The 19462-nt window shown below is 39.3% G+C and overlaps 1 protein-coding gene across 1 annotated transcript in view; it reads left to right on the top strand.

Annotated features, from left to right (window-relative positions):
* Positions 1-19462, top strand: part of LOC121310439 (receptor-type tyrosine-protein phosphatase N2-like) — a 243618-nt gene that overhangs the window by 107205 nt on the left and 116951 nt on the right. The window contains exon 11 of the mRNA XM_041243621.1: positions 1998-2077. Within this exon, the coding sequence (XP_041099555.1) occupies positions 1998-2077 (80 nt within the window). The remainder of the gene's footprint in view (positions 1-1997; positions 2078-19462) is intronic.

The following is a 19462-nucleotide window of genomic DNA, read 5'->3' as shown; positions in this document are numbered from 1 at the left end:
AAACAATAATTCATCTCTTTTCACAGCTGCTTTGCTTTATTCTATGACATACCAAAGGCATGCAAGTATACATGATAAGACAGCTTTTAATTTCATCACTTTTCAGTTTTTGTGTTGCAATAGGGTATGACGACACTGTAAATATAATTCACTGTTGTCTTGTTAAATGTGCTGTCATACTGCAGAGCACATACAGAGGGAGAGAGATCCTCAGAGATGATGTCAGTCATTCTAAATTGCTGTAAAACCGTAGGGCAGATGCTTGGAATAAAAACCACAGATAAGGTTTAGGACAGTAATAGGCAAAGCAATTCAGTCAACATTTTTGGTTGAATGACTTAAGAATTGATTGACCACTTACATACTTTATTAAATCAAGCATTATATAAAGCTGCTTCATTAAAAACAAACAAACAAAAAAAAACAGTGGCAAAGGGACAATCACTCACATCTGACAACCATATTATGTCAACAAATGGTTCTCTACTTAAGCTTATATAGAGTAATAATTTTCAATCATAACATTGCCACCCCCCGAGAAGATTAAAAAGTTTGACAAGAAAAAGACACAACAGCTAAACTGAGCCACAGCTTATTTAGACATGCTAGAATTCTTCTGCATTTTTCACATCCCCTATTCATCCACCCCCTGTTTTACATTTGCAGTTTTCTTATCCATTAAAAATACTGAAAAAATAGGTATCATTTCCACTGTATAATAATAAAATAAGGTATATAACAAAATTACCAGTTATTAAAACACTAACATGTACACTACATCTGCTGTTGTGATCGCAGAACAGTTTCTAATTTGTGTCTGTTTCTTGCATTTCTTATTTATTAATGTTCTTTTTCTCAGAGAAAGGGAGGGCTTCCTTCATTGCCGTTTTTTTTTTTATCCACGTGGGAAAAACAACTACATCTCTTCACATGTGTGTAATGGTGGAAATCATAGAGAAACATCACAGAAGCAATATATTGCATTAGCACACTTACAGACATAAACCCAATTGTGATACTTCATGGAACGCCTCACACGACATGAATGTCTTTTCATTAATATACGTTGCAATGGATTAGCAGACTTGCAATCAAACAAAGTGTTTATTACAGCTATCTGATACCCTTCTGGAAATGCAAGCAGTCCTTTACATACATTCAGATACAGGGGGGCTTGCAGCTGAACTGAAAAAGGCAAGTTTCTAAATGCTTCCGATGTTGCAGTAATAAACAAGATGGTAAAAAGGTTCTATATTATTATTATTATTGTTATTATTATTATTATTATTATTGTTGTTGTTGTTGTGGTATTGCAGGGGTATCCAGTTTGCTCTTCCACTCCTGGTCTTTGTTCCAACCCTCTTCTAAATTGTTAAATTGAATCAACTAAACCTCCATCCAGGCCCTGAAGTTCTTAATGATATCATTTTACTCTACCTGTTAAACCTGGAGTAGAGTGCCCCTCCCGGACTGTGATTGGACACCGGTGCTGTATTGTATTCATTTGCATTTGCAACCTCATTCAGTCGATCTAAACGCTCGCGGATCCAAACACAGCCATCCATTAAATCATTAAAACAGAGGACCCTCCATTTTACTGACAGAAATACACTAATGAGAAATTCAATTTTTACAGCTTTGGTACATTATGTGCACAAAATCGATCGATTACATAAATGTAATGATCTACAAGACGGTGTCTATATTTAGAACCGTCAAGGTTTAAATGAGTTAAACAGGTCCTTAATGTATGCCTGCTACAGTATAGGTACAAATATACATTTTGCTTAAATGTTGCAAGAATCAGGTGTTCCACAGGAGTTCCTTATACCTTTTCATATTTTAACAAGCAGCAGAACAGGATGCAGATGGGTAAATGCAAGCAGGGCTGGAGGCAGCCCGTACTCTTGTTATGTGTTACTGTTATGTTTTATTATTTGTGGAAAGCTCTTTTTTGTGTTCAGAGCACTCACTTTATTTTTTGCATGGTTTTCCAGGGTGCTGGGCCCCGCCGTGACCTTCATAGTGAGCTCAAACTCACAGAACCTGACCACCGCAGATGTGGCCAATGCAGCAGGTAGGACTGCTTTCGCCTTTGTCCTGTTTTCATTTAAACGTGTCCTCCTATGTGTTTTTCAGTTGTTTGCCAAGTTATCTTTACTATACTGGAGCTCTGTGTAATTGCAACTGAAAGAGATAAAGGGACACCTGAAGGGAATATGTTTGTATTTTTGGGGCTAGTGAAACAAAGCAAGGGTTGGAAAGTCTCCGCCATTCTCTGTCTCAGCCATAACTTCCTTTTGAGGGGAATATTACAGTGAGTATGTTTCTTAAAACATAAAAACAAATGCCCTAAAATTTGAATATATCTGCACATCATATTGTGTTGCATGCTGTTGAATGCTGTTTCCAAATTCAGAAGTCAGTTCTTTAAATGCATTTTGGTTTATTATTTTCTAACATTATCAAGAATAAAAAGACATTATCTATATGGTGGCCTTTTAGCTTGCGCTGTGGAAGACTTCTTTACATGGTGTATTTATCCCCTCTGTGAAATACCCAGCTCTTACTGTGACAGTTTGTATTTGTGATTAGCTCAGGCATGCTGCTGTTTCAGTATGATCGTTTCTGTCTGTGAAAGCCCTCTCTTAACTACCCATGACTGATCTTGCAGCTCACTCAGACTTTCCTACTGGCTTAGGCACTTGTTTCTGCCTCAAATAAACCTGTTTTTTTAACTGCTTTCAAAGTATAGACATTATAAGAAACAATCAGTCAATCTTTATTTCTTATACAGCACAGCTCCTATCATGATAATCGCCTCAAAACACAGATACAAATAAATTGAATAGTATACAAAATCACTTAGAGAAATAGTAAAAGATACCATAATAAAATACCCCTTTCAATTAAATACATTACAATAATAACACATGGGTTTTTAATTTACTTTAAAAATCAGTGACAAAAGTTACATCATTTCTAAAAAAGAAATCGCATAAAATAAGAAACTCAAGGAAGAAACTCCAGTCAAGTGGACAACTTTGTTTCTTATAGTTTTACTTGATTAGGCATTATGAAGTTATGGATAAGAAAGTACACATATATAATATATATATATATATATATATATAATTATATATATATATATATATATTATATATATAATACTAAATATTACAATTAAATCTCTGGAACTTTCAATGAGCATTTGGCTTTGTTTTAAATGAAGTACTTTATGAAAGTGTTGCAGCTTGATTATACTTTCTTTATCAAATTCAGTAAGACCGTCTGTCAGCTTCAGAGATAATAATTTGGCATGTAAACTCTGTTCAAATTCATTTAGTTGATGTCTGTTAATCCTCATTTTAAAAACGATGGCAGTGCTAACCTTGGGGAATAAGAGCGGTCCCGACACATTTTAATGGGGATGTTTGATAGCTGTAACACTTGCTGTCTATTCAGGTGGAAGACTTGTTCCAAATGGCACATTCTGACAGAAATCCTTTATTAGGGAGAAAAAAAAGATGAATAGCTTTGCATGAAAATATCACCATGTTTGTTGTACCTAATTGGCATGCATTGAAAATATAATGAGCATAGGCGCTGATGAAATGTGTAAATTGAATGGTAAAATATATAATCACACAGCCCTTCATTGCTGAGTGTTGAAAAGTATTAAGACTATACAAAGTCAGGTTAGATTTGACATGGGTTCTGTTAGAACTGAAGGCCTCTTTAATTCAAAAGCATTGTTTACTTCATTTATGTAGGGCAAGCTCGGAGCTCAGGCACGTTTCTCAGGAGGTCTTTTGCTCATATAATAAGTAATAAGTGACCAATGTTGATAATACATAGTCTGTTGTATATGCTTTTTTGTTTGGATATGTGTTTGTGTGTTTCTGAAAGCTTGTGAGGTTTATAACTTGGGAATGCCTTGTTAGATTCATTTGAAAATGTGTATGCTTGCTCGTAAAGGGTGGGGAAATGAACGAGGCGTAATTACAGATTTATATAAGAACCTGTTCTCCCAAAACACCCCAAAGCCTGACCCTTTGAATATGGTGGGGTGTAATGACAGTTACTTTAAAAATAAAAGCTTGGATGCTCCCCCTCAGGTAATGAGGGTTGGCAGAGTAGGTCTGACTAGACTGTGAGCATCGTTGTTAGTGAGCTCGCATTGACGTGTTTGGCAAACACCCTTCTGGTCATTCATATATTTATTTTAGGAGCCACTGTTATCTGTACTTCAACACCTGTCCATGTTCATGAGTCATTAACACATCAGTATATACAAATAATACACTTACAATGGTCAGTACCTCAAGTTACAGTACTATAGGTTCATACTGTAATTATCTACCAATTACACATTTATAGTAACACACGTAAAAACCCCACAAACAATATTAATGAAAGCTACAGAGGTGGTTGAAGTCACTGTGCAACTATTTGACTATGAGTCTCTTTGGCTATGAGGACTTCACAGTGTCATTGTATTCTAGTCTGCATCAGTAGGGCATAATAGCAGATGACAGCCATCAGTCACAATTAAGCTGCATAGACCTTGATTAGCTGTGAATATCACTGTGGCTGGCAGTATTTTGTCACTTTTTCATTGGCTATGTTTCGATAGAAAATTAATAAATGGCTCAGGTCAAAGCGCATCTTCCGTACCCCGTAACATGCTGGTACCATGCTGCCCCAGGCTCCCCGAGGAGAGAAGAACGATACTGTGTGTGCTGTTATAAAGGTGATGTTGGCTTGCTGTAACTAACCCCACCAGCAGGAAAGCCTCAATGGACATTTCCATGATGGCATTTGCAATGTACGCAGGTGGATTTTCTGACTACTTCACTGCGAACCGCTATGATCTATTATGGATTTTAGCATGATAGTTTGCCCTGATTCATGCAGAATGTCATTTTTAGTCATGTTGTTCAAGATTTTGTTTATATTTGGTCCAGCAGGTACTCTTTAAATACAGCATGATGTATATTCATTTTAAAATGATAAATCAGTTTATATGGAATAGGCCATTAGGCTATTCTGCAGTAACACCATGTAGCATTTTTTGTGTTTCTTGTTAATATTGTTTTAAACACAGTAATTTAAAAAAAAAAAGAATATTAGGGTGAAAATGGCATAAATATGTTTAAGACAATTAAAGCATTGCGTAGAGGAAGGAAGGGATGATTCCCATAGTGCATCTGTGTGCCCTTGATGCTCTTATTTTATTAGGTTATCCCATTGTCCTGCTGGACGGTGTTCCCTGGCCCTGAACTAGTCTATTGTTGAGCTGTGAGAGGCACTGAGGGCACCTGTCAGGATGTCAGGACTGTGGGCGATGGGGTGAGAGCCCTCATTGTAGTCCCCCCTCTTCACGCTCAAGAGAAAAAGACCCTAAAGACCATTTCCAATAGACCTTGGTCGTGAGAACGAAGCTTGCTCAATGGAAAATGAGATGGTGGTAAAGCAGGGAATGCAATTAGCAATCAGAACAGAGTTTGCAAATGTTTTCTTGGAAGACAGGTTTGCTTTCCTTCCCCTCAAAGCATATAAAAGCACATAGTTTTTGTTTTCTTTTAATGTAATCAGATAACTTCCTAAAATGCAGAAAATCTCCTATATGTCTATTGTTCAGTTTCATTGGGTTTACAAATCCTGTTTTTATTGAAGTAGAGTTTGGGGAGACATGCACCGCAAATGCTTCTTTTCCATTGCAGTCAGACTCAAAGAGGGCACATAAATAATAAAATAAATCTGGGAAGTTAGAAGTGCACTGGTCACTAAATAGCTATACCTAGGGGCCACATCGAGTGTACTTGGGCTAGAATGAAGAACCCAGTCATTCTGCACTAATCGCACTAATATTAAGAGCATCACGGCATGATGATCAGGCTAAAATATGCAACTTGTGATGGTAGTGGTACAGTAGTATATTTGTGGCCGTTTTGTGGTAGTCCTAGAATAGTTTGGTACTTCTGTTTTGAGTGATTTTTCCACAGAAGCACGGCTGGAGATTGACGCAAAAAGCATGGTTGACCTGGTTACGCGACTGTGTGTCCTTGTATAAAGAAGAATACACAAGGAGAGAAATGCATCCGATTTGATGCTGAACCCGAATATACCTTCCCTGTAATTCAGTAATCTTCCCCTTGTATCGACGATGCGCCCTCCACGCAGACGGCACCATAAATTATGACCAATGAAATGACGTCATATTATTGGCTAATTTAAGCAGCGTGCAAAACTGGCTCCTATGACTCCTAATTAGAAAAACATTGGCTACAAGAGTCATTTCCAGCTGAGCAGATCAGCATAGATTCATTCGCTGACAGCTTTGACCTTCACTCCAGCAAACACTTGTCAAAATGCCACATGGAATTACCTGGCTCTTTAGGAAGAAGTAATGGGGTTTGTCTATCTACCCATTGATCACAGACCTATGGAAACCGCAACAGTGGGCATTCTATGTACAGTCGCTTAAGAAGTGTCCACACCCTCCCCTCCTGCTTGGAGGGGCAAAAACCAGTACTTTCACTGAAGTGGCTAATATAATAAGGGGCAAAATATATTAGATTTGTCTGCAGCTGTGCTAAAGTTCTACTGCCGTTATTGTATAGGTAATTGCGCATGTACATGAAGGTAGCTTCTTCAGCAGTACTATTCACTTAACCTGGGGTCTAGTATAGCTGCTCTATTGGGGCCTGTGGCCGGAGCAGAGGGGCTGGAGAGCAAGAAGACGCAGAAGGCTGGCATCGGTTTGGCACAATGCTATTGAATACAGACTGGACACTATCAGAAGTGTTCCAGTTGAACTGGTTGACAGACAGGCTGGCATCTGTTTGGCACAATGGTATTGAATACAGACTGGACACTATCAGGCATGTTCCAGTTTAACTGGGTGATGGACAGGCTGGCATCGGTTTGGCACAATGGTGTTGAATACAGACTGGACACTATCAGGCATGTTCCAGTTTAACTGGGTGATGGACAGGCTGGCATCGGTTTGGCACAATGGTATTGAATACAGACTGGACACTATCAGAAGTGTTCCAGTTTAACTGGGTGATGGACAGGCTGGCATCGGTTTGGCACAGTGGTATTGAATACAGACTGGACACTATCAGAAGTGTTCCAGTTTAACTGGGTGACGGACAGGCTGGCATCGGTTTGGCACAATGGTATTGAATACAGACTGGACACTATCAGAAGTGTTCCAGTTTAACTGGGTGATGGACAGGCTGGCATCGGTTTGGCACAATGTTATTGAATACAGACTGGACGCTATCAGAAGTGTTCCAGTTTAACTGGGTGATAGACCGGCTGGCATCGGTTTGGCACAATGTTATTGAATACAGACTGGACGCTATCAGAAGTGTTCCAGTTTAACTGGGTGATAGACAGGCTGGCATCGGTTTGGCACAGTGGTATTGAATACAGACTGGACACTATCAGAAGTGTTCCAGTTTAACTGGGTGATGGACAGGCTGGCATCGGTTTGGCACAGTGTTATTGAATACAGACTGGACACTATCAGAAGTGTTCCAGTTTAACTGGGTGATGGACAGGCTGGCATCGGTTTGGCACAGTGGTATTGAATACAGACTGGACACTATCAGAAGTGTTCCAGTTTAACTGGGTGATGGACAGGCTGGCATCGGTTTGGCACAGTGGTATTGAATACAGACTGGACACTATCAGAAGTGTTCCAGTTTAACTGGGTGATGGACAGGCTGGCATCGGTTTGGCACAGTGTTATTGAATACAGACTGGACACTATCAGAAGTGTTCCAGTTTAACTGGGTGATGGACAGGCTGGCATCGGTTTGGCACAGTGTTATTGAATACAGACTGGACACTATCAGAAGTGTTCCAGTTTAACTGGGTGATGGACAGGCTGGCATCGGTTTGGCACAGTGGTATTGAATACAGACTGGACACTATCAGAAGTGTTCCAGTTTAACTGGGTGATGGACAGGCTGGCATCGGTTTGGCACAGTGGTATTGAATACAGACTGGACACTATCAGAAGTGTTCCAGTTTAACTGGGTGATGGACAGGCTGGCATCGGTTTGGCACAGTGGTATTGAATACAGACTGGACACTATCAGAAGTGTTCCAGTTTAACTGGGTGATGGACAGGCTGGCATCGGTTTGGCACAGTGGTATTGAATACAGACTGGACACTATCAGAAGTGTTCCAGTTTAACTGGGTGATGGACAGGCTGGCATCGGTTTGGCACAGTGGTATTGAATACAGACTGGACACTATCAGAAGTGTTCCAGTTTAACTGGGTGATGGACAGGCTGGCATCGGTTTGGCACAGTGTTATTGAATACAGACTGGACACTATCAGAAGTGTTCCAGTTTAACTGGGTGATGGACAGGCTGGCATCGGTTTGGCACAGTGGTATTGAATACAGACTGGACACTATCAGAAGTGTTCCAGTTTAACTGGGTGATGGACAGGCTGGCATCGGTTTGGCACAGTGTTATTGAATACAGACTGGACACTATCAGAAGTGTTCCAGTTTAACTGGGTGATGGACAGGCTGGCATCGGTTTGGCACAGTGGTATTGAATACAGACTGGACACTATCAGAAGTGTTCCAGTTTAACTGGGTGATGGACAGGCTGGCATCGGTTTGGCACAGTGGTATTGAATACAGACTGGACACTATCAGAAGTGTTCCAGTTTAACTGGGTGATGGACAGGCTGGCATCGGTTTGGCACAGTGGTATTGAATACAGACTGGACACTATCAGAAGTGTTCCAGTTTAACTGGGTGATGGACAGGCTGGCATCGGTTTGGCACAGTGGTATTGAATACAGACTGGACACTATCAGAAGTGTTCCAGTTTAACTGGGTGATGGACAGGCTGGCATCGGTTTGGCACAGTGTTATTGAATACAGACTGGACACTATCAGAAGTGTTCCAGTTTAACTGGGTGATGGACAGGCTGGCATCGGTTTGGCACAGTGTTATTGAATACAGACTGGACACTATCAGAAGTGTTCCAGTTTAACTGGTTGATGGACAGGCTGGCATCGGTTTGGCACAGTGTTATTGAATACAGACTGGACACTATCAGAAGTGTTCCATTTTAACTGGGTGATGGACAGGCTGGCATCGGTTTGGCACAGTGGTATTGAATACAGACTGGACACTATCAGAAGTGTTCCAGTTTAACTGGGTGATGGACAGGCTGGCATCGGTTTGGCACAGTGGTATTGAATACAGACTGGACACTATCAGAAGTGTTCCAGTTTAACTGGGTGATGGACAGGCTGGCATCGGTTTGGCACAGTGGTATTGAATACAGACTGGACACTATCAGAAGTGTTCCAGTTTAACTGGGTGATGGACAGGCTGGCATCGGTTTGGCACAGTGGTATTGAATACAGACTGGACACTATCAGAAGTGTTCCATCTCCGCTGGGTGATGGACAGGCTGGCATTGGTTTGGCACAATGGCTGGGTATTGAATACAGACTGGACACTATCAGAAGTGTTCCAGTTTAACTGGGTGATGGACAGGCTGGCATCGGTTTGGCACAGTGGTATTGAATACAGACTGGACACTATCAGAAGTGTTCCAGTTTAACTGGGTGATGGACAGGCTGGCATCGGTTTGGCACAGTGTTATTGAATACAGACTGGACACTATCAGAAGTGTTCCAGTTTAACTGGGTGATGGACAGGCTGGCATCGGTTTGGCACAGTGTTATTGAATACAGACTGGACACTATCAGAAGTGTTCCAGTTTAACTGGGTGATGGACAGGCTGGCATCGGTTTGGCACAGTGGTATTGAATACAGACTGGACACTATCAGAAGTGTTCCAGTTTAACTGGGTGATGGACAGGCTGGCATCGGTTTGGCACAGTGGTATTGAATACAGACTGGACACTATCAGAAGTGTTCCAGTTTAATGGACTGGCATCGGTTTGTGATGGACAGGCTGGCATCGGTTTGGCACAGTGGTATTGAATACAGACTGGACACTATCAGAAGTGTTCCAGTTTAACTGGGTGATGGACAGGCTGGCATCGGTTTGGCACAGTGGTATTGAATACAGACTGGACACTATCAGAAGTGTTCCAGTTTAACTGGGTGATGGACAGGCTGGCATCGGTTTGGCACAGTGGTATTGAATACAGACTGGACACTATCAGAAGTGTTCCAGTTTAACTGGGTGATGGACAGGCTGGCATCGGTTTGGCACAGTGGTATTGAATACAGACTGGACACTATCAGAAGTGTTCCAGTTTAACTGGGTGATGGACAGGCTGGCATCGGTTTGGCACAGTGGTATTGAATACAGACTGGACACTATCAGAAGTGTTCCAGTTTAACTGGGTGATGGACAGGCTGGCATCGGTTTGGCACAGTGGTATTGAATACAGACTGGACACTATCAGAAGTGTTCCAGTTTAACTGGGTGATGGACAGGCTGGCATCGGTTTGGCACAGTGGTATTGAATACAGACTGGACACTATCAGAAGTGTTCCAGTTTAACTGGGTGATGGACAGGCTGGCATCGGTTTGGCACAGTGGTATTGAATACAGACTGGACACTATCAGAAGTGTTCCAGTTTAACTGGGTGATGGACAGGCTGGCATCGGTTTGGCACAGTGTTATTGAATACAGACTGGACACTATCAGAAGTGTTCCAGTTTAACTGGGTGATGGACAGGCTGGCATCGGTTTGGCACAGTGTTATTGAATACAGACTGGACACTATCAGAAGTGTTCCAGTTTAACTGGGTGATGGACAGGCTGGCATCGGTTTGGCACAGTGGTATTGAATACAGACTGGACACTATCAGAAGTGTTCCAGTTTAACTGGGTGATGGACAGGCTGGCATCGGTTTGGCACAGTGGTATTGAATACAGACTGGACACTATCAGAAGTGTTCCAGTTTAACTGGGTGATGGACAGGCTGGCATCGGTTTGGCACAGTGGTATTGAATACAGACTGGACACTATCAGAAGTGTTCCAGTTTAACTGGGTGATGGACAGGCTGGCATCGGTTTGGCACAGTGGTGTTGAATACAGACTGGACACTATCAGAAGTGTTCCAGCTCCGCTGGGTGATTTTCTTCGTTTTCTCGTTTCCACACCCTGTGTTTTACAACAACAAAGGAATGATTTTTTCTTTAACCAGCAAAAAGAACAGAAAACAGTAACTGTGAAAAACACTATAAAAACTGAGATGAATGTGGCTTGGGTTAAATGCCGCCCCACACAGTAAGTATAGCTATTTCCCTCACTATACTTGTTTTATGTTCGCTAAGCTTTGTACTGCAACCTTAACAATATGTTCAGTTTTAATTTTCTCACCATGCTCACTCACCCACTCTTTTCAACAAAATGGCCCCCAGATCTGTCTGAGCAGACGTTATATCCTCCCACCTGATCATTGATTGAATTCCCTGCCTTTCCCACTGAAGCATGGAATTTCCACAATTTACAATTACCCACTTACCCACTTAACCAATTGCCAATTAACCTGAACACATGTATTTTTAACCTGTCACTTGCTAACTTGTATGAGCTCCCTGCAGTACTTTCTCAGGTTCTTAACAGCATGCAGGCTTTGTTCCTGGTCCACTTTGTTTACCCTGCAATAACACTGTCTACCATACTGTTACAGGGTCATGCGACTTTTGGGTTTCTGGATGATAAAGAATGATACATTTGAGATCATGGCTTCATATGTCTTTTCTAATACACACATGTTTTCTTTTAGGTGAAGTTTGGACTGGGTTCTTATTTGCAGGATTATAGAAACTACATGCTAAAAGTGTCTGTAACCTTGACATTAACCTGACCTTTTAGATTTCTACATGATAGAGAATTACATAATCCGGACATGCTGATGGTAAAAACTGATCATGTTAATGTTGATAAAGGTATATTTGGTAGGCTAGTTTGGTACAATATGGAGAGTAACCAAAGTGACCACAAAAGACCTGTATTTATCTGCAATTTGGTCTGAGAGATTTGCTGTCAGATGAGAGAAGCAACTCACCTTGCTGTGCAGTGCATACAGATAGATGACCTTTCACATAACCCATTAGAAGTTCAGTTTTCTTCTGCGTTTTTCCCAACTGTCTTTCTGTCATCTCAAGGGCTACTCAAAGCTTACAGCAATGGATGTAGTGCTACAAGTCTGTTTAGAACTAGTCTCATTCAGGCTTACACATCTGTTTATGTGACAAAAGACTGCTAATGTCATTGTCAACAGCCCAGCCTGTATCTGCTTCGAATGCCATGGACAAATGTGTGCTTGAACTGTGACATGTCATGTAAAACTTATTTCCAGCTATCTGTGTGACGCAGATGTGTGGGTGCAGGTTTCAGACTGCTCTGGCATTTTGAATGTCTTTTTCATTTACAGTCAAACGTGCTGAACATCACTTCAAAGGGACGGGGCAGAAATGGTGACAATAAGCGGAGTTGACATTGTCGTGGATTCACTAATAACCTGGCAAACAAAAAGGTTTTCTGGCTAATGAAACACATGAAACAACACCTGTGCTAATATAACTTTTTTTTATTTTATTTATTTTTTTTACTGTGGTTAAGCTCAACAAACTATGTGTTACATTAGTACCCTCTACTATATATTCAGTGGTGTTACAGAAATGTCAAAATGCTTGTAAAAATATTGCAGGACCTCAGATTGTTTCAAAACAACTTTAAGCACTGGCTTTAAGTACTTGCATATTAACTGCCCTATCTCTCTCGCTGCTTTATTTCCCAAAGCGATTTTTCCACTAACCGCCCCCCCCCCCTAAAAAAGAAACAACCACTGAAACTAAACGTAAACTTCCCACTCTTCAAGTCAAGAAGAGTTTAGCATTTGAATCTCCTTTGTCTGTGAGAGCTGTTGTTTCAGGTATTATTTCCGAGACTGCTTACAAAACACGAAGTGAGAGCAGACACTGCACAGCCAGCTGGTGCAGCTTGACAAGAAACAAAGTGAGAGCAGACACTGTACGGCCAGCTGGTGCAGCTTGACAAGAAACGAAGTGAGAGCAGACACTGCACGGCCAGCTGGTGCAGCTTGACAAGAAACGAAGTGAGAGCAGACACTGCACGGCCAGCTGGTGCGGCTTGACAAGAAACGTGATCATGCACGTGGTTTGAAAGGATATTGAGTTTGGTGTAAATCAGTTGCATTTGATTGATACTAAGTGGAGTGTGAAAATATGAAGTCATATTATCAATAGCTTGCTTCCATTGACTCCCAATATATTATGGCCAGGACATGTCAATGTGGTGATAATATGCGGAGTGGCATTAAGCAGGCATCACTGGGTTTTAATCTTGGCATTTTCTTTTAATCTATTAATCACCTCATCTGGACGGTTCATTAATTGATTAATCACACCCCTTTGTGCTGTGCAATTGTAGTGTAAGATAACTGTAAAAGTAACACTTGGTATTAATGCTATTTTTTGCAAGCATTTATTATTGGCACCGAACGTTTTACAGGCAACTTTAATTTAACAATAAATAAGAATGTTTACTTGTATGTAATCTGAAGTTAGCCAAAGGAAGTCTTTTAATATAATACAGTGCACTCTGTTTATAAGAATTACTGATATAAGAATCAACTGCATATAGTGATAAAAACCACTGGGAAAAAATAATTTCTATACTAATCATGCTAAAATACTCTGCTTGTAAGAATCAAGCAAGCAAGAATAATTTCGGGGCAAACTGACTGTACAACTAATAAAGCTGTTTTTGAATTTGAATTTGATCACATCTTGCATGATTAGACACGTACACAGCATATGCAGTATAATCCCTGGTCCGCAGAGAGCTTTGCATCACGCTTAGTGAAAAACTGTGAGATTTGCATCACAACTGAAAAAAGCAAGCCACAGATGCTTAAATGCAATGTTATTCCTGACAGTGAAATAATGTACTGTAATGTCATTTTAATTCAAAGGCCATTACATGTAACACCACACGGCAGTTAAACTAGGCACCCTCACGAGATGATTGCTTCTCAAGTATACTGTAGTAAAATAGTATTCTGCAGCCTTGAGTAAACATTTAATAGAAAACATTGTTTAAAAGAAAAATCAGCTTACTTGCGACTCAGATGAAAGTACTGCCGTGAAAGGAAAGCCCAGAAAAGTAAATTTGCAAGTTGCCTTTTTTCATTCCTTCTGAGCCAGTTTTCCCAAACTTTTTTGCTGCACCCCCCTTCAGAGATATTTTTTTTGCTGCCCCCCTCTAATAAACATTAGATGTTGTGCTCTCATTTTCTCCTTCTTCATTCCACTTTCAAATGGGAAACTAAGGACATAGAGGATTTAAAAGCCCATTTCATTGTTTCACAGCAAAACCCTGTAAATTAAAGATTTTACTATTATTATTATTATTACTATTATTATTATTATTATTATTATTATTATTATTATTATTATTATTATTACAGTATTGTTATTACAGTATACCTGTGACTAGTCTTTAAATAATGTTAATGCAATTACCAATAGTAATTGTATTGTTTGTCCAGCCTATTTTTGTTTTATAACTTTATTAGATTTTATTAAAGATCAAATTGCATAAATTAAACTAAAAGCTAAGCCCCTCCCCCATCATATTTATAAACTGAAGCTGTGTAGCTGTATCTAAATCTAGATTTGTATTTTATTATCTGATATTAAAACCCGCCGCTATACTTCCATGAAGGAGGATTGGGCGATAGAGGCGCTGAGCTGCAATAGGTCTGAAACAATGCAAGCTCTGTGGACAGGGGATGGTCAGTTTAAACGTGATCCCTGCATGGTTAATTGATAGAGTTAATCATCCTGGAGACACACTGTGTCTGCCATTCACTGTGGAGCTTTTACAATCACCACGAAGTCAGAAAAATGTATTTTCCCGCCAGGTCTTGGCGTTCCTCTAATAACCGCTGAAGAAGACTGTTCTGAGCTATGTCAAAGTGTTGGGTATATCTCCCTGTAACCCTTTTGCCATTGTCTTTTGAAGTACTCTCAGACATCTTTATAGATTTCTTTCTCACACACTACTTCTTGCTAGAAAGAAATATCTAACCAATTGCTAAATTTATTGACGCGAAAAAAAGAAAACTCAATCTCATATTCAAATGAAGAAAACAAGCAAATCAAAATGCATTTTCCATTTATTTTCATATACTTTATGGTAACTGTCAGTATGTTTACATGACAAAGCGTTTTCCGAAAACTAATGTTTTGCACATGTGCAGTAAGCTATCGGAATACGTTTTCAGCAAAGTGTGTTTACATGACATTTTGTTAGTTTTCAGAATTTAATCAGAAATTTTTAGGTGCTGTTTTCCCGAAAACTGACTTTCTGAATATTCCGATACATTTTCAGAAAACTGTTTACATGACTTTTGATATTGGAATTAGTTTTCCGAAAACTTTGTTATCCTAAAAATATCAGAATTCTTATGCGCTTGTAAACGTGAGTTTATGTTTTCTTGGACTTTAAACATTTGCTTCAAACACACACCAAGCCACATGCCGCAGTACCCCTGTGATCTGCGTTGCTGAGCATTTTGACACAGTCACAGGGAACATGTAAACTGTGACCACTGTAGAGATACATTACAAACTGGTAGCGGGCAGCAAGCAGTTTACATGTCTTTGCTTCATCATTTCTTATGATTTCTTCCATGAGGGTTGTTCTGTCCTTTTGCTCAACCCTCTTGTTTTCTTTCCATATACTAACTCTGCCTTTGCCCCAGTGGGTACCTCTGTTTATAAGGTGGAATCTTATTATTGGATAATTAGCGAAAGGTTTTTTTTTTTAATAACTACACCTGTTTAACAAAGAATTCCCTCTGCAGAAGTACCTCCCAGATGAATGTATCCCTGCTGCCTCAGATAATACAATCTCTTTGAAGCAGCGTCTCCATTCTCAGCACAGAGGGACTCTAGTGACTCAGGAGCTGAATTTCCTTTACCTGATGAGCTAATCTGACATGACAGCCTGGTGTGCAGATGGGTATCACTTGTCAATAGCTTTCCTAGGAAGACAAAGAAAGAGAAACATCTATATTGTACACTTCATGCACAAGTAACACTACCTTCCCTTTTTTCCAATCCAGGTGCCTTGTTGAAATGTAAATTCAGGTTGCCTAGGTAACACTGGTATCTCAAAAACCTATTTCCATTTTTCACATTTAGATGTTTAAGTTCGTGCATTTGCCAGTGGTAACTAAGCAGTAAACACCATTCAGCTGCTGGGTTTATCATTGCTATTCTGAAGAACTCTTGAACCTTTATTAGGAATATGTGTTCTAAATTCTCTAAAAGTAATGCAAATATTCGACTTAAGAAAAAACGAAGCCAAGCACACATGGTGGGGTTTCTTTGAAGTGTGCAGATGATACAATCACTGTGTTTCTCATGTAGACCATGGCTTTTTATCCTTGTGTTATTTGTGTACTGTTTTTATTTATCCAATAGTTTTTTTCCCCTGGAGATGCAATGAGCATTTCACAGGTAAGCCCTGCCAACTCCTGCAGGCATTATAAAAAAAAAATAAAAACACGTAAAATAGACTTTTAAACATTACAGTATAGTGGCTCTTCAGCCTGTGCTGAGCAATGAGTACAAACACGTATTCGTAATGAGTAGAAAAGTTTTTGCAAGTACAGGGACACATTATTTTATTTAATTTCCTGTGTTTATGTATTTTTTTACCTCGAGCTCACTGTTTAAAGAGCAGTGGGTTGTGCTTGCTTCACCAGAGATTCCTGGAGGATCGCTGACCAAAGTTTTTGGAAAATGTGTGTGTTTATGCATTTTTGATGTTGCAGTTGCAATAAGCATCCTAATTAGCCTAAAACCAAAAAATAATGTTTTTCTTGTACACAAGCAGCATCATAATAAAAATACCCCAACTCCCCAAATAACTTAGAATTAAAGCGCGTAATTTACAATTATACTGTATTTACAGTGTAATTGTAAATCTCGAAAAACTACTCACTTTTAAATCTTTTGTAGTCATCTTTGTATTACTTTAGTATAAATACATGTTAATTTGGATTCATATGTTGTTTTTTTCTGACTTTATGTGAACGAAAAGACACACATTTGCCCGTTTTCCCATTGGAAATAGTGATATTTTGAAATATCACTGTCCTGGTCACAAAAGCAAAGTTTGTTGGGAATAATAGCCATGTTATACTTTTGAGGCATAAGCAATTAGGAAATAACACTTACTACCCAGGAACAAAAAAAAAAATGTTTTTTTGTTACACAGTGATATCATTCTGTAATAGCCTCCGGTTTTATATAACCAGTGTCGAGATGCAGTTTCCTGTAACTCCTTGCAGATTATTCTCACAATACAAGCTGATTCTTGTCAGTGATGAAAATGCTTATTACCAGTGTTATAAATATACTGGAATTGACTTCTTCAGGCATTCTGGTAACATACCTAAAGTAAGCTATTCATTGTAAAATAATATACATTTTAAGCAGTACTCTTTTGTCTTTAAGGGGCCGGTTTTTCAAAATTTCAAAGTGATTCAGATTTTGTAATCTTACATTTTGTTATCGAGATTACTTTCCTCTGGATCGTTTTGATCAGTTTTTTCAGAAAATGTCTCTGCTTGATTAACTTTATCCAGATTACAAATAATTTTGACTCCAAAATTCAATTTTTTAAAAAGGAATCTCGATCACAAAATATAGGATTACATAATCCGCATCACTGTTATCCAGATTACGTTTTGAAAAACCGGCCCTTGATTTAATAAGATTACATTTGATGTACTGTATAGACAAGAAAGCTGGACATTAGTCAGTCCACCCTGTCCAGCCAGCATTATCACAAGCTTGCAGTTTTGAGAGAAAACAGATCAATAGATAGCTCTGTTCCCTGATGGTAAATCAGCCTTGCAGAAAATGAAGCATGGACTTCTTCAGTGTGCTGAACTTTGCAGATGCACTGGGGCAATAGGCTTGACTCGCTGGGGTTTCCAGACCACCTGCAGATTCATTGTATGCTTCTGAATGTTCTACAATCTAGATGCCCTAGGGTTAAAACAGTTATCAATTATCATGATAAACTTCCTTCCAGAACCCCCCTGTCGTGGTTGACAGCAGTGTTACGACAACAAGCAAAAGAAAATAGAAGAAAAAGAGGGTGCAAGGAAGATCTTCTAACTAAATACAAGATTGATATTAATGGTAGGGCTAACTGCTCTACCAAGCACACGTCTGCCAAACATTCCCAGGTCATCTGCCCACCTGATCGGTGATTGAATGTAGCTTGGGGTCCTGAAAATGAATTGCATGTGCTTTTCATTTTCCTGGTATAAGCGGCTATGAAACTTGCATTTTTTATATTAAGTTCTAATCCTTTGTCTAGTCTTATTCATACTCTTCATTCATCATAGTTTCGCCAGCATAAGGGCAGCTAACGAGCTCCAGTGGGCAAGACCATGGGCCAAACGCGAATATCAATGTAATCATTCATAGGCATGTTTATCTGTCAAATCAATAAACTGTTCATTCATTCATTCCGTTGCCGTGTCTTCTTTCTGAACTGAATATCACAGTCCAGAACCACTGGGCATTTTGCAACAGAGCAGAGTTAATGTATTAATAGTATTATTTCAACCAAATGAGAAAACACCGTGTATTCGCCCTGGCATGCACATACTGTAGACAAGTCAGCCGTACATTATTCCAGTGTAATCTCTCCCATACTGATGTGCATTTCTAGTGCTTAGTTCTGGCCAGCCTTTGTTTATTGTTATGTTTTGCAGCTGAAATATGGCCATAAATATTTCATGTTTATGTCAAGCAAAGGTATAAGGTTTTGTTTTCTATTAATGGCAAAGCCAGCATAAAATGCCTCTTGGAAGCTGGCCCTGTCTGCTCTGCAGTGTTTCATGTATTATAACTGAGAAACAAAGGGAAGCCAGCACACTTCAAAGCAGGCAGATGACAGTCAGGGCTTTCTATCTTCAAAGCTCCATTTGCTTTTGTAGTTGTACTTTGGGTATAATTAATATATTTTCTGATGTAGCTGATAGCTTTTTTATGTGTTTGTCAGTGCACTCTTAATTATTTTAAGAACATCATTTAAATAAAAATGCATGCATTTATTTTGTACAGATTCTCAAAAACAGAAAGACTTCAGATGTAAGTGTTATTTTATTTTTGATCTCTTAAAAAATGTCTTTTATGGCATGATAATCCCTTCTTGAATAGTTAACTATGACTTCGCATCAATATACAATCTTCTAGTACCAATTACATTGATCTGCATGTATCTATGTGTGGAAAATGACATACAAGTGACAGCCTAATTAACACAAGTTGAATTCACCCAAACAAACAAACAAAAAAGAATATGGTTTATCAGAGATATGTGTAAAGATGATATTGCATAATATAATCTAATTTATATGTAAT

This window comes from Polyodon spathula, chromosome 3, assembly GCF_017654505.1.
Source record: "Polyodon spathula isolate WHYD16114869_AA chromosome 3, ASM1765450v1, whole genome shotgun sequence".
NCBI classification, from domain to species: domain Eukaryota; kingdom Metazoa; phylum Chordata; class Actinopteri; order Acipenseriformes; family Polyodontidae; genus Polyodon; species Polyodon spathula.
This window is presented reverse-complemented; position numbering and strand designations above follow the sequence as displayed.